Below are 15,628 nucleotides of genomic sequence, written 5' to 3'. Positions count from 1 at the left end.
ACCACTAAAAATCTTCTTCATCTGGTATTTCTCATGGAGAAAATTAGTTTGTACTTTCTGCCACAGCATATTAAATCCTTGCTGTGAAGAAATAATGACCTGATTGTATTGTTTAAAGTGAAACTGTGTTCTTTTTGGGTGCTTTAGTTTTACTACCAACAGCAAATTGGCTTCTGTTTTGTTTTGTTTGATGTCTTTCTTCTGGTTTTCCTAAAGTTGTATTCACAATTTTTTGTTCTTCTCACATCGCCTTATTCTAAATGAAAGTATAATGAGTTTGTTTGGTGAGAAATTTATTTTGATAAACTAAACGTCCAACTGCAACAGACTTGAAAAAGTTGCTGCAAATCTGTTCTCTGATTTAGAGTTGATGAATTGTCAAATGTCTCTTCATTGGTATCTTCATTGGTCTTATTTCAATCTAGTACATTTTCACAGTAAAAATGTAATCCCTCACTAAATTCAAAGGAATTTTTCAGACATATGCTTAGGTTATCAATCTGTACAAAAGCAGATATTCTGTTTCATCCAACAAGCTCAACATTTTGGTTACAAGCTGTAACGACTGGAGAGGTTTTCGTTTGCCAGCTGGAAAGAAGGATCAGCTGATGGCTCCATCTAGACAAAAAATCCAGAAGAAAGCAGATTCTGAAAACTACATTTCTATACAGATTATTATTTTATGCGTCTGAAAGCTTCTGGTTTAATTCACTCCCAATTAAACCAGAATTGCATTTTAAAGCAAATCTTTAAACACACTGCTTCATTGTATGACATCATGGACAAGTCAAATGAAACGAGCCAAGAACTCAGGAAGTGAATTATGGACCTTCACTAGTCTGGTTCTTTTTTGCATATATTTTTCAGATGCCTGAAGATTAAACATTAATTTATTCAAACAATAAAATTCAAATATGTCAAATAGTCAAACTGTCCTTCACCCTTTAAGCCAGCATGAAATGTCACGTAAAATGCTCTGACATAAATGGCATTGCGCCCTCTTCTGGAGAAAACATAGTACAGCCAAATCCTGCTAATATAAGGAGTGCAGAAAGGAAATACGCATCCTAATAATTTATTATTGATTAAATACAACAGTACATATTTTTAATATTGTTAATAAGCGTTTCCAACCGTTTCGTTTTAATTTACAGTTTTCTGATTGGCTGGTTCCACCCCTTCCTCTTGTCATGACGTCCTTCCTGCTTCACTAGAGGGACACGTGCAAGTTCTAACATCTCTGAGTCGAGGGGGAAGGCTTCAAACTTCAGCATTTATACTGTCCCGATAGGTGTACAGTTTTGATTTTCTTGTGAAAGGCTTTACCGAATAAGCAGTCAACATGGTAAAGCCTCAGTTTAAGGGGAAGAACTCGATAAACCCTTCTTCATCCAGCTCGAACCCCGGTAAGCTAGACAGTTTGTTTACACCTGTAGCTAACTGCAGCTAATAGCTTTAGCGTGCTCTTCTACTCACTGTATCCTGGATATAAATGCTGCTGGTTACTTCTTAAAGTAAACATTTAATCCAAAATTTCGCTATGATAGTTTAACATTTTACCTCGCAGCCTTTTGGTTGTTTCATTGAAGTAATTTATTCCAAGTTGCAACCTCGCAGTTTCTCCCATTAGATTCACATGCACAGAGCAATAACATAATTTATGCAGATGTATTTGCGGAGAGTTATTTATCAAACCTTCCCCTCAAAAGACCCAAGAATTTACATTAAGATATAGTTTGTTAAGGTTCTTAATTATAAAGTTGGAAAGAATGGATACAAGCAGTTGCGATGTTATTTTTATTGCGATGGCGTTATTTTTATTTTATCTTATGGGTTTTTTTTAATTTATTTAAATATATTACATTTATTGTCTATGCTATTTTTGTATATGTAAAGTTTTAATCTGAATAACAAAACTGTCTTGACCATTGGTTCCCCAGATCGAGCCAAAGGTGCAGGGGGAAACAACATGAGGGACAGAGCCACCATTAAGCGTCTGAATATGTACAGACAAAAACAAAGATGGTAATGAATGACAACATATTCTATGTTTGTAACAGGATTGTTTGTAGCTTTCAGCTTAAATATAAACATAAGTGCTATATTAACACTGATGGGTTGGTTCTATCTACAGTAACAACCGAGGGAAAGTTATCAAACCTTTACAGTACCAGTCTACAGTAGCACCAGGAACAGTGGCCAGAGTTGAACCCAACATCAAATGGTTTAGTGAGTATGTTTTCTTTCTATTGCTGCTAATGACGGAGAGATTATTATTTGTTCTGGCATCGTCTTATTCTGAATATCATTTATTTGTATTTGTGATTGATATTAAACTCAGTATGTATTTGCATGTTACATTTAGAATTGTCTCTCTGTTGATATGATTTTAGTTTTACCAAAAAAATAAATAATTGTTCAAGTAATATTTCAGTCGAGATATACTTGACTAACATTATTAATGCAATGTGTATGGTTACAAGTAAATATGCACCTATATTTTCAGGTATAGATAAGATTTACTTTCTAATGATATAATGATGATAGTGATAATAATTGGGGGGAGAGTTTCTGTCAAATATGTAGTGGTTGCAAAGTTATAGGCAATGTTTTAATTTCTGACAGGAATACATTTTATGTGTTTGGTTGCTTTAGATAAAGTCGTATTTAAATGCCTCCGTAAATGTGATTAATTGCAAAAATATTTGAACCAATTGAGCCTTGACTCATGTTTGGGTCTTATGTGTTTCAGCAAACACTCGAGTGATAAAGCAGTCAGCCCTCCAGAAGTTTCAAGAGGAGATGGGATCAGTACAGAAGGATCCATACCGTGTGGTGATGAGGCAAAGCAAACTGCCCATGTCTCTTTTGCATGACAAAGCCAAACCTCATGTGAGTAAAGTAGCATAGCCATAACACAAAATCCAAATAACACCAAGTTGTTTTAGTTGTTGTAACATTTAGTACAATCTCTTATGAAAAATAGACATCTTTTATAATCCACTAATGATACCTTTAATCATCTTAAGAAAGTATTCATACCCCTGGAACTTTTCACATTAGAACCACAAATTGCTTTTCACTGGGGTTTTGGGATGAACACAGAGTCACACTTCATTTTCAAAGTGGAAAAAAGATGCTCTCTTTTCAATTGTTTTATGTTTTCCAAAAGAGTAATAAGAAAAGTGTATCATGTATTCATCAAGGAACACAGATGAAAAATAGGCTTTTGGCATTTAAAGAAATGTTAATGTGCCTTGTCCCTGCCAAATAAATAAATTTAAAAAAAATTAATCAGCTTACCTGCCTATAATATTTCTATCAGCTTTGCACATTACTCTTTACAAAAAACCTCAAGCTTTGATTTAAACCACTGTAGCTCTGGCTTCATCCTCCACCCCATTCTAATGTCTTTTGCAGCCTGTAAAAAGGTTTTATTAAGAGCATAGTCCTTTATTTAGCTCAATTTGCACATTTAAAACCACGCTAGTTGAGTCAGAGTGCTATAAAACATTCTGAAACAGGTAAAGAAACACTTAGTAAAAATAATACAATGAGAAAAGCAGTGCTAACTTGATTTTAAAACAGCACCAAACTGTCAACAATATTGTGTTATAAACTAACTAACCATGTTATAAATTTCTTTACAATTTTATGATGTGTTTCTTGGGCTTCCACTTTGGAATTATGGACTACTTTGTGTTGACTCTAATGTGATTAAAATGTGAAAATCTTACAAGTGTATAAATGCTGTGTCAAGGTTCTGTATGGATATTTTCTTTCAAATGCTGAGCTTTTCCTGGAAGCTGTTGTGTTTCCATTTTTATATAAATGCCAGTATTTGATTGCTTAGATGAACTCACTTGTTCCAAAAAAAGTCATGAATTAAAGGATCTTTCTGATTTCTTTTTAAGGGCCTTTGTTTGGGTTCTTGGCATGAGTATTTTCTGACAACCTCTGTAACCTTATTCTTCTAAAGAAATGTTGCAATAGAGGCATGGCTTTTGTTTCAGAATCACTGGAAGATTTGATTAGCACTGGCATGGTCTCAGGGTGTTTTGTTGGCTTTTTTGCTACATATTTGGGTGTTCTGTTTACTGTATACTTTTGTTCTGTGTTGTCTTAAAGCCTTGAAGGGCTGTATTGAAAATTTGTTTAAATTCGGGGGAAAGGGAGAAAATATCTTTCACCAACAGCAAAAACTTTCCTTTATCGTGTCTTATCAGATATCTACTTTTTATTTTACAGCTATATACCATGCATTTTGTTCATTGTACAATACAACTATAAATACACATCCATGCTCTTCGTATAAAGCTTTTGTTATACACAGTAAGTGTTTAAGGACAAATATCATGTATGTATGCACACTACTATGTTTTGAAAAGCAAGGTTGTGAGTCTTAAGTTCCGAACAATCAGTGGTCTTAATGTGTTTTTCTATACTCCTGTAGAACTCTAAGGTGCACATACTAGACACTGAGGGATTTGAGACCACATTTGGACCTAAGGCTCAGAGGAAGCGGCCCAATCTCCTGGTTGGAGATGTGAAGGATCTTGTAGAGAGAGCGGAGGCTTCAGCGTTGAACTACAGTGCCGACAAAGACACGAACTTGGTGACAGAGGACACTGGTGTCCGGTATGATTTTTACTTATTCTAATCACAAAATAGAACTTTTTTAAAGTCTATGTATAATTACATTTAAAGATAGTGACAGACTTTTGCAACAGGGAGGAAGTACGTGAGGAGATTTTCAAAAAGGGTCAATCGAAGAGGATCTGGGGAGAACTCTACAAGGTAACACTCCTGTATACTTGATTAATGAGTCTCAGTATTAAAATATTGACAAGTATTTTAAAGAAAATAAAACTCCCTCCCCCCAAAAAGTGGTTGCTATGTAAATGTCTTTTCACTATCTTGGACATTTCATGTAGCTTTTTTGTTTTTCCCTTGCCCAGATACTCTTTTGTCTCCAAGTGCTGAAAAAAAAAAAGAAACATGTTTAAATGTTCCTTGAAAAGGGAAAAAGCAACAGGTGGAGGCTTTACCTGCTTTAGAACATATTGCCCATTAACCTATAGATTAATCAGGCTGCTATGGATTTAAAAACATAATCTATCCTCTGTCAGGATCATCATAAGCCATCTAATATAAACCTCAGGGTTTTTATCCTCATAGTCTGAGGTCTTTAAAACGGGATGTCAAGCTGTTTGTGTTTCAGTCAGTGATCTAGAGTTAATTGGATTCATTCTGGATTCGTGTTTTAAAGGTGATCGACTCGTCTGATGTCATAATCCAAGTGCTGGACGCCCGTGATCCGATGGGAACCCGCTCCAAAAGCATTGAGACATATCTGAAGAAAGAGAAACCTTGGAAACATCTCATCTTTGTATTAAACAAGTGTGATCTTATCCCTACCTGGGTCACGGTGAGATGTTTAGAGCATTTTCACTTTGTTTTCTGGGTTGCTTTAACTGCTATAGTCTTTAGTAATTTGTCTTCTTGACTGCCTTTTTCCCACAAATCAGAAACGATGGGTTGCCGTTCTGTCCCAAGAGTATCCAACTCTAGCTTTCCATGCCAGCCTGACCAACTCATTTGGTAAAGGTTCTCTCATCCAGCTCCTCAGGCAGTTTGGGAAGGTAAGCTAATGCTTCCAAATGGAAATCTACTTGACTTTTTTTTTGATGCATAAAGCTCAAATAAAAGTGTAAAATGAAGCTAAAATCTGCATTTAGTTCAACAACTGGTCTGAATAATCTAGTCACGGCAATACAACAAGATAACAATTATTTAAACTTAATATATCATTAAGTTTAAGAATAATAATCTTGATTGTTAAAATCCAGATTCAAAAGATACTTTATTAAAAGTTTGTCTTTTAAAACATCAATTATTTCAGATGCCTTCAGGTTTTTAAGATGACTGTTCAACAAGGGAGGGCTTTATAGGAGCAAGCATTGCCTCAGACAGGGTGTTTTGTTGCAGTAGTTGTATCCAAATGCCCAGTCTTGAATACTGGGCATTCAGATACAAGTACATCTGATAACTACATGTACTCTCAAATACAACTTTTGTTGTTATTTGAGTGGTATACTAACAGAGTTTGGAGGTTTACTGCAAATTTCTCATTTAAGATCAATTCTTCAAATTCAGTTTTGTCATTCTTGATTTTTTTTATACGTTTGATCTTATGAGATTGTCACATTAGGTTAACTTTGAATAAGGATACCATCATTTCAAAATGTGTTTACAAAAAATAAGAATGTCATATAAAATCTTAGTGTTTATTCCAAATAGAAAAGCAGCAGTTATTCCTGTTGCTATGAATATAATATAACATATATATTATTATACATCTTACATTGTTTACCGGTAACATTTGTTCCCTATTGCAATTTGAATGCATTGACAGTTAAAACACTTAAATAAATACCTCATGAGTCATCTGAAGTATTTATAAAAACTTGGAAAGCAGTTTAGTACACTTCAGAAAACCTTTTCTTTTAGTTTAAATCACCTTATCAATAACTCCTCATTCGTCTGGCTTTTTTACCTGCCCTCGCCTCGGCTCTGCTTCCAACATGTTTGATAGATGAAGTGGAATGCTTTAAATTATGAGCTGTTTTCCCGTCCAAAGATTTTAGTTCCAGAGAGCTGACCTTTTATAAACATTTTCAAGCCCATGTTTTTTATGGACATTTTGTATTTGAGCTAAGCCTGCTTTGTTTATATTGGAATCAAAATGAAGAAAATTGTTTACTAACTTGAACTCGCATTTAAGTCGGTATAAAGCAGTGTTGAAACGCCTCTGTATGATATTGCGAGTTTTGTTGTGTTTTCCTTCATGTGCAGCTCCACACAGACAAGAAACAGATAAGCGTGGGTTTCATTGGCTACCCAAACGTGGGAAAGAGTTCAGTTATCAACACTCTGCGCTCAAAGAAGGTCTGCAACGTGGCACCCCTCGCTGGAGAAACAAAGGTAGAGTCGACATTTGATCGCGCATGTTTCATCAGTGTTTCTTCTTACTCATCAAGTTAGCATTCAACCCATACCTCCCACAGGTGTGGCAGTACATCACACTAATGAGGCGCATCTTCCTCATCGACTGCCCCGGTGTCGTTTACCCATCAGAGGACAGCGAGTCTGATATAGTCCTAAAGGGAGTGGTAAGTGATTTTTTTTTTTCTGTAGTTCTGTGAGAAAATGAATTTGTCTGTGTTCTGAGTAATGCTGAAAATTAAACAATAAAAAAAAATCTTACACACAAATGACAGATTTATTTAGAATAGTCCAAGTGTACACAAGATTCCTATGAAGTCTAGAAAATTTAAATGTAATTAATTTTGGTTACAGACAGAGTCCACAAGTGGATTCATATTCACAAAAAAACAAAAAAATCTATGTTCTCAAAATATGTTGAACTATTTTTTTCATTATGCTGCAGTAAAAAACTGAAATGAGCTTCAAAATGTATTAAAGCCGAACACCGTTTTATCAGTTGGAACTTTTAAAGATATTCTAAGTATGATGTCTGAAACCTGCACATGCTTCATCTCAAATATTTAATGTCAGTTTTAGCCTACGCCTTTGTCTCAATATTGTTTTTATTGTTTTATAACCTCAACAATGTTCCTAAGGTTTGTTTACTAAAATAGTGTGATGCTGGATCTTCTTGTGTGTTCTTCCCTCCCTGCCAGGTTGTTATTGTAAATATAAATTTGTTATTAATAATTCAACAGGTTAAATAAATCAATAAATGTAATTGGCAGTCTCAGTAAGATGATTAACTTAACTTTGAGACTTCCAGAAATATTTTTAAAGTACAACACGTCCCATGACATAATGATCCATAAAAGCTGGGACGGATAAAACAGAACAACCTTTCTGTGTTCTGTTCAGCTTTGGTGTTTACTTGTGGAAGTGTTGCTCTCTCAAATAAAATGAATCACAGACATAGATCACAAAAAGTCTCCTTTTGAATAGCTTTTTAAAGGTATCTGCTTTTTTTTTTACTTTAATGTGAACACATTTCTCACTGAAAAAAAACCTTTATTCTTTTTTATGATGTACTTTCACAGCAAACGGTGTTGTTGGTAACTCTTTTTGTTGTTGTGTTTACTGATCCCAAAACAGACAATTTCCATCTTGTCTGTTCACAGTCAGGGAGAGTGAAGGTGGAAATTTTCTGTCTGTTGTTTAGTTTTTTTTTCTCTGCACCTCTGCTTTTATTTTTTAAAATGGAGCAATCCAGATCACAAATATCTGGGGAAAAATCTCTTTATTACATAGAGTAATGAGGACCCATCCTCAGCAGTGTGTTTCAAGATTGGTTAAATATGTATTGATAATTAAACCCAGAAAATATTTTTGCAGGAAAAAACAAACACCTGTCTCAATTTTCTTTGAAAGGAAAATATTTGCAGTTTGCAGTGGAGTCACTATAACTTAAAGGTTGCACCTTCATATTTTACATTTCTTCTTTTCCTCTTCCTTGGTAAGGTTCAAGTGGAGAAGATCAAAAACCCAGAAGAGCACATCGGTGCGGTACTGGAACGAGCCAAACCCGAGTACATCCAGAAGACTTACCGAATCCCAACATGGAGTTCTGCTGATGACTTCCTTGAGAAGCTGGCATTCCGTACTGGGAAGCTTCTAAAGGTTTGACTCTTCATCTGTTATAAGATTTAAACACAGGGTTTGTAAAGTGCCTAAAACCCTTGAAAATGCTTAAAACTTAAAATTTAACAAGAACATTTTTTAATTTTTTTTTAATGGCTTTTTTGTATATTGTGTTTAAGAAATTAATTTACCTTAACACAATTTGCTTGGATTGTTTCAATGTAATGAATATTTATTATTCTTAACAGTTCAGCGACTTATTAATCATCTTATATTTTATACCGTATATTAAAGTTATTGATATTGGTGGATTTTGTGTTAAATGTGTCTGGCGTATTGCGTGTGTGAGAAAGAGACATTGAAAAACATACAGTTTTTCTATGTTTTAATTTACTTTGCTGTAGAATGTAGAATACTACCACCAAAAAATATTTTTTTTTATTTACGTATGGTAAATAGTTTGAAAACGTATCTTTAAACTGCCTGAAAAGTGCTTGAATTTAAAAAGTGTATGAACCCTTCAAGCATATTTTATTCTCTCTATATTATTCAATAAAGATCACCTTTGCACATTAAAAGAGCTGTCAAGTTTTGGTATTTGAACTATAAACACTTTTTTTCCTATCTGTATTTTACAGGGAGGTGAGCCCGATCTCAGTACGGTCTCCAAAATGGTTTTAAATGACTGGCAGAGGGGACGGATCCCCTTCTTTGTGAAGCCTCCTGGACCAGAGGGAGATCCAGAAGTAAGAGTTTGCAAAGTCTTTTCCTTCTCCTTCACCAGCCTGTTTTTTTTACGTAAATTACTGGGACTTCTGTAGGATGAAAAACCATTGCCCCTGGAAGGTCCACCGGCTGCAGAGCAGAACGTTCAGGAGGAACAGGCGGATAATCTGGACGGCGCGTCCGGAGAACAAGAGGAACAGCAGCAGCGGCAGAAGGAACAGGTCCAGAAGATCCTTGCTAATGTCCGACAGAACTTTGGCAAGATCAACGTGGCGCCTGAGTTCACTGAGGAAGATTTGATTCCTGTGGAGATGCCAGACTTGGACTTGTCTGATTTTTCTGGCTCCGACGTTGATGAGGACGTTGACGAAGACGAGGGAGGGCAGGAAGACGAGCCCAGTGCAGAGCCAGCTGATGGAGATGCTGAGGTCTCTGAGGACACACCATCTCAGACTGACGGTACCAAAGGCAAAAAGAGTTTACGGGAGGTAATCCGTGAGCACGATGAGAAAATTACGAAGTACAAGCAGTTCCTGGACCGAGCCAAATCCAAGCGCTTCTCTGAAATCCGGTAAGTTTTGGTGTCCAAATTTCTTGCTACATATTTTCTTTGTCTTGGACTGGACTTTGTTTTATTTTTTTTGTTCGTTAATGAGATGTTGGCAGACAGAGAGATGCCAGGCGCATCAAGGAGGTCCATGGAAATCAAGCTTTAAGGACTAACAGCTGTCATTTTGACTAATCGGTAGCCTGTTCCCAAAATGTATTTCATCGAGTTCCTTTTCTTTCTTTTTTTTTTATCAATTTGAGCCCACAGACCAAATTACAAATCATATCCAAGCTCTTCAGTTAGATTTAGTCCAATTTAGTTTATTTCTGCAAATCCCTGAAGAAATAAACTGTTTGCTTTGCTTGGAAAACTTAGTAGTTTGCTATTTTTCATCTGTTTGGACAGAATACCAAAGGCACTTTCTGAGAAAGTGTTTACAGACCTCAAGACCAAACAAGAAGCAGCTAAACAAGCACAGAAGAGAGAGAATCCGTCAACAGGTAAGACCATTTATCTCTGAGTTTGGCGATGGATTTTGAAATCGAGTCAGATGTGGTGGACATCCAAACGTTTTCAACAGCAAAACTCTTTGACTCAGTCAGGCTAACATTTAAATACTGATGGCTGTTTTTTTTATCTGACTTATTTCAGCTACAAACCAGAAGAGCAAGAAGAGGAAAAGTGTGGAGGATGATGATAAATCTATTCCGCAGCACAGGCTTACATCTAAACAGGTTTGCAGCTTTTGTTTGTCTTGTGTCAAATAAAGGGTCTCGATAAACTAGTCACAGCCCTTCAACTTTTTTACGTTTTGTCACATTACAAAACATAAAGATGTAAAACAAAGACATTTGTGAACAAACGGCATCCCGAAGACCACGGAACAAGAAAATATTGTAGGGAAACAATCTTACAAAGATATAGCTGTCCACTCAATCTGATTAAAAGTAACAAAGAGGCCTGTGCTAAATCTGATGGAGCTGTAGACAAAGTGCAAACTTAAAGAAATTTGCAGCAAGACATGAACATTCCTGCTTGCGGATGCTTAATATCTAACCTGAATGAGTTTGAGCTTTTTCACCAAGAAGAACAGGCAGGAATTTCAGTCTCAACATGTGCAAATATGGTTGAGATTCAAGCCGAACAATGTTTTGCAATTTTTTAATTCCTGCAGTATCACTGTCACAAGGGCTGCAATAAATATTTGCTAACTAGTTAAGTGTTATGCAGTGATACTCTGAGTGTATCATTTAAAATTCCAATAAAATTCCTTGAAATTTGGTTGTCAAAGTTTAAGAGGAATGAATATTTTTGTGTAGCATTGTGGGCTGGTCTGTCCTATATATATAATATTAGAAACTGTTTAATGTTTTTGATGCCCTTTTTGTTCCTTTTTTTAATGTCTACAGAGGAGAGCACTGGACCGTGCTAAGAAGGGGAAGAAAGTTGGAGTGCGTTACTATGAAACGCACAATGTGAAAAACAAGAACAAGAACAGAAAGATTCCAGCACCGCCTGCAGAAAGTCGTGGGGCTAAAAGATCAAAGCACTAGACGGGGAATAAACACAAAACTATACATATTTAAACTGGCCAAATTGGCTACATTTTATTGAAATGACAAGCTAGGCAAAATCTCGAAGCTAAACATTGACGTGTCTTTTTTCCGGTGGTCATGTGATACTTTATTTTGACTGCAAGCAAATGGTCGCACCTTGCCCTCTCAACTCTTGAACTACATGTAATTCCTCATTCACAAGTGAGCTGCTCTCTTGACATTCAAGAGAAATGGTCAGTGTGTTAACTGCTTAAAATATAGCTGTCATGCTCTACAAATAAAATGCTAAATTTCCTGCAGCTGTCAACTCATTCATTTATCAAGTGGAGAAAAAAAACATCTTGTACTAAATCTGCTATCCGGTGTGAGAGGTTTCACTTCTTTGGATTTATCATCCCATCCAGTTGTGTCTGAAAGCAGAAAATTTATACACTATTAATGTTTGGACATTCTACACATCGCAACACATTTGTGTTGTTTTACAAGGGATAGATAGAAAAAGTCACCTTGAGCTGTTGATTGGTTTTCTTCAAGAACTGAATTTCCTCATTGAACTTTCTTTCCTCCACTTGTCTCTTCTCAGTTTCCCTCTTTTCAATTGCATCACATCTCTCCCTCTGTTCATCCAGTTGTCTCATGAGTTCCTGCTTCTCACTTTCCAGATCTAAAATCTACAAATGTGATGGAAAAACACAGGAGGAAGTTCCCAGTCTTTTCAATATCTGTAAAGAAATGGTGCTCTCTGCTGGACTTGTAATAACAGTGCAATTTAACAGTTTAATCAGTAAGCAAAAGGGACAAAGCTGTTTGAATAGTGTTTTTATTCAAATCTAACAACTACAGATAAGCTGATGCCCTTACTTTTTTTTCTATGTCCGCCTTTCCCTGTTCAGCCTGCAGTGCCTTTCTCATGCCAAAAGCAATGCTGCTTTCGTACAGTGTCTGGTACGTGGCAATGGTCATTTTAAGCTCATCTCTGACTCGCAGCAGAAGCAGACCCCTCTCAGCACAGATGATGGTTACCTGTCTGATTAATTCATCTTGGAAGAAAAAACAGATTTAAATCAGTTTGTGAGAACCTGTCTGTATAAAACATAACTAATGAATTTAAAATCCAGCTGCGTAAATCTCTAAAAATATATTTACTAGAAATGTCAGGAATGTTGTGACCTTACGGTCGCACTGCCTCAGCATGTTACCTCACCCATCTGACAGTTAAGTATTTTGAGATTTTAAAGCCTCATTTGCCTCAGCATTGTGGCCACAAAGCTCAGTTTTTGTCTCTTCATGTAGGCAATATTTTCTCCAAATCGCATTTAGTTTTTTCCATCCGAGCATCTGTATATTTCATTCATACTTCAAAGTGTTGATTTTGGAACTGGCTCTTGTTTTTCATCAGGACCTTCCTGGTCTGTGTAGACCATTTCCCAGTTTAACATGTTTTGGCTGTGATGGTTTCCAAATATCTAAATCAATTCATTTTATTCTGACAGCAAAGGTTTGGGACAGATGGTTGAGAATCGAAGGTGTTCCAATAGGACAATGTCCCTGAATCGATAAAATTAGCTTCAGAAGTCTAACATTAATCTTCCTGAACAACCTCTCCAAAGTCCTGTCCTAATCTCTAATGAACATTTTTAAACTCTTTTCTTTTTTATTGATTCCATCCTGGAAAACCTCATATGTTCAAATGTACACTACCGTTTTTTTCCCCAGAGGACTGGTCAAATGTCTAGTTGGAATTATGCCTGAAGCTTGATTACTTTAAAATGTGTGTGATCAAGCTACAACTTGCTACATTTGCCCAATTATTAGTGGAGCTCTATCTATATGTTTCTGAATATTTTTGAAAGAAATATTTAGTAAATTCTAACTTGAGCACTCAGTTCTGGATATGAAAATAATTCAAGAGGATATATAATTTTTCCACCCAGGAAGATCATTTCAGTTGCACCAATAAAGGACAAAAATTAATACAACTAAACTAATCTAAACCTCAGATTAGAACATTGTAATAGCGAGTTTCATGATAGTGTCATATCCACAGCCTACTTACCAAAACACTGAGAATAAAGCTCTCTGCGGATAGGACAGATGCCTGTGTGTCTGGCCTGTCTCTGCTCCAGCTTTGTGTCCAGCTCTTCCTTCAGGTGAATAATTTCTGGTCTTGTACAAGGTACACTGGATACCTTCTGCACCCACAGCTGGCTTCCTTCTGACCATTCCCTACAATATTGATGGTTGAGAAGGTTGAACTTAATGAATCAGTTTACTAAGTAAGAGGACGGGTATACCTGGGTGGAAGGATAGCATCCAGGATCTCCTCGTTTTCCATTTTGCTGACATCACTGGTTGCAGGTTTTGATCTAGGAGACGGTGGAACTGGTATGGCGTCAGGGCCCTGCAGAGGGATCCTTTTTATTTGGCGCACCTGTTAAGAGACATATTCTGCAGTGAGTTCATTATTCATGTTACAAGAATACTTTTATTATTCCAGATCTGTTGGAAATGCATTGAAATAATACATGAGCCCGGGGGTTTGTCTTATGGTGACATCTCTCCACTCTTGCTTTGTAACAATTTTCACTTTCAAAATCCTATTAAATACATTGTAATATAAGTCAAAGATGGGCACTAAGGCACTTAATTGTTTCAAAATTATGTTTTATGCCATTTTTGTCATAAACATCTCAATTATGTCATCAAAAAGCACATTTACATAATGTCATTTGGAACAGTAATGTTATGTTGTGCTTTGTACAATCATGGAAAAAATTCCTGATGTTTTCCACAAGCTGGTGGTCCAGAGTGTTGTAGCCAAGCACATGGGAAGTTGAGTAAAGTACAATGCGTGGTAGGTAAAGACACAGATAACATGTATAAGTATAACCTTGCCATAATTGCGAGGCTACTACTGTTGTGTCCTTGTGTGAAGGCACTCTTAAAGGGACAATATTATGTATTTTCCAGGCACATAGTGTCATGTTATAGCATAGTCAAGTAACTGTTACCTTAAGTTGCTATACAAATGCTACATAAAGATCAAACATGGCAAAAGAAATTTGACTTCACAATTTAATGCCTTGAAACTAGACCTTTGTTTCTTCAAGAAGCTCCAGCTCTTTCTGACACTCTGCCTTCAGCTCGTCATCACAACATTTCTCCATTAAGCCTTTAACATTGTTCTTAGGAGTGTTGCACTGAAAAGTAGTTGGTATGATAAGCTCAGCAGATGTACAGTTCCAGAAATTTGCTCCTTACTGCTGGTGCTAGTCTGAAGGAGCAGCGGATCAGCGGAGGGAACCTGGGCTTGGAGACTGCTGCTCGGAACAGACTGTGAGTCTGTTCATACACCCTAAATAGTTGCCTCGAATCAAAGCAACACTCGAGGTATACCTTCGATGAAGGACTAACATCATAATATGATGTAAAGGAAAAAAGGTCAAGTTTACATAGTGCCCTTCTTTAAAGCAGACAGAATATTTTTTTATTTTTGTTATTCTTTTTATTTGATTATTTTGTTGGGTTTGAGGCACTTTTTTGTCAGTAAGTCATAACTACTAAAAGGTACATAAAAACTTAAAGTATATCACTATTTAATCATTCTTAAATATCTGTTTGAGCATAATTCCAAGTTTTTCCAAATATTCATCTTTCCTTCTCGGTAGTTGCCACTTCCACCTCAGTGGCGACTTACCTTTGGAGATTTTTCCCCTGAGGTTGTCTTGACCAACATTGGCGTATCATATTTCAGAAGAGAATCCGCTGGCGGAATCATTTTTTCTCTTTCTTTTTAAATAAAAAATAAAGCTATTTTTGCCTACTGACACGAAAATATCGTTGCTCGTTAAAACTGTTGATCATGTTGTCATGGTAACACTATCCTCGCGTTCTTTCTGTTCAAATACAAAATAGGTTTGAAATGGTGTAACAAAAAAGAAGACAACTTACAAAGTGTCGGATTTGTACAATATAGCCCAATTATTTTTTGTATTTTGGAAAAGAAACAATAACGGATCTTTTTTGATAAAGATTTAGATGGGTAGACTCCGTAGATCCATAGAAACGACACAGTAGCGCGTTCGTCATCTTGTGAGTGGCAAATGGCCCTGGAAATAAAGAAAGAAAGACAAAACTGTTTATATTGATCTAATTTTAGTTATATTATATA

The 15,628-nt window shown here is 36.2% G+C and overlaps 2 protein-coding genes across 2 annotated transcripts; one reads left to right on the top strand and one right to left on the bottom strand.

The window, feature by feature from the left end:
- The first annotated feature begins 1,188 nt into the window (after positions 1-1,188).
- On the top strand, positions 1,189-11,752 carry LOC116717500 (nucleolar GTP-binding protein 2). Its single transcript, XM_032558945.1, has 16 exons — positions 1,189-1,406; positions 1,941-2,025; positions 2,135-2,229; positions 2,753-2,892; positions 4,454-4,638; positions 4,731-4,797; positions 5,270-5,428; positions 5,529-5,642; positions 6,856-6,984; positions 7,068-7,172; positions 8,506-8,664; positions 9,264-9,371; positions 9,447-9,922; positions 10,307-10,401; positions 10,553-10,635; positions 11,311-11,752. Exons 1-16 carry the CDS (start codon positions 1,343-1,345, stop codon positions 11,452-11,454), a joined length of 2,208 nt encoding a protein of 735 aa, XP_032414836.1. The 5' UTR covers positions 1,189-1,342; the 3' UTR covers positions 11,455-11,752.
- dnali1 (dynein, axonemal, light intermediate chain 1) lies at positions 11,483-15,541 on the bottom strand. Its single transcript, XM_032558947.1, has 6 exons — positions 15,155-15,541; positions 13,752-13,888; positions 13,514-13,683; positions 12,319-12,497; positions 11,964-12,128; positions 11,483-11,867 (listed from the first exon to the last, which is right to left on the bottom strand). The coding sequence occupies exons 1-6, from the start codon at positions 15,233-15,235 to the stop codon at positions 11,832-11,834; spliced, it is 768 nt and encodes a 255-aa protein (XP_032414838.1). The 5' UTR covers positions 15,236-15,541; the 3' UTR covers positions 11,483-11,831.
- Positions 15,542-15,628: the final 87 nt, after the last annotated feature.

The sequence above is a fragment of the Xiphophorus hellerii genome, chromosome 3 (genome assembly GCF_003331165.1).
Source record: "Xiphophorus hellerii strain 12219 chromosome 3, Xiphophorus_hellerii-4.1, whole genome shotgun sequence".
NCBI classification, from domain to species: Eukaryota; Metazoa; Chordata; class Actinopteri; order Cyprinodontiformes; family Poeciliidae; genus Xiphophorus; species Xiphophorus hellerii.
Note: the sequence above shows the minus strand (reverse complement) of the source record. Positions and strands in the feature narration are given on the sequence as shown.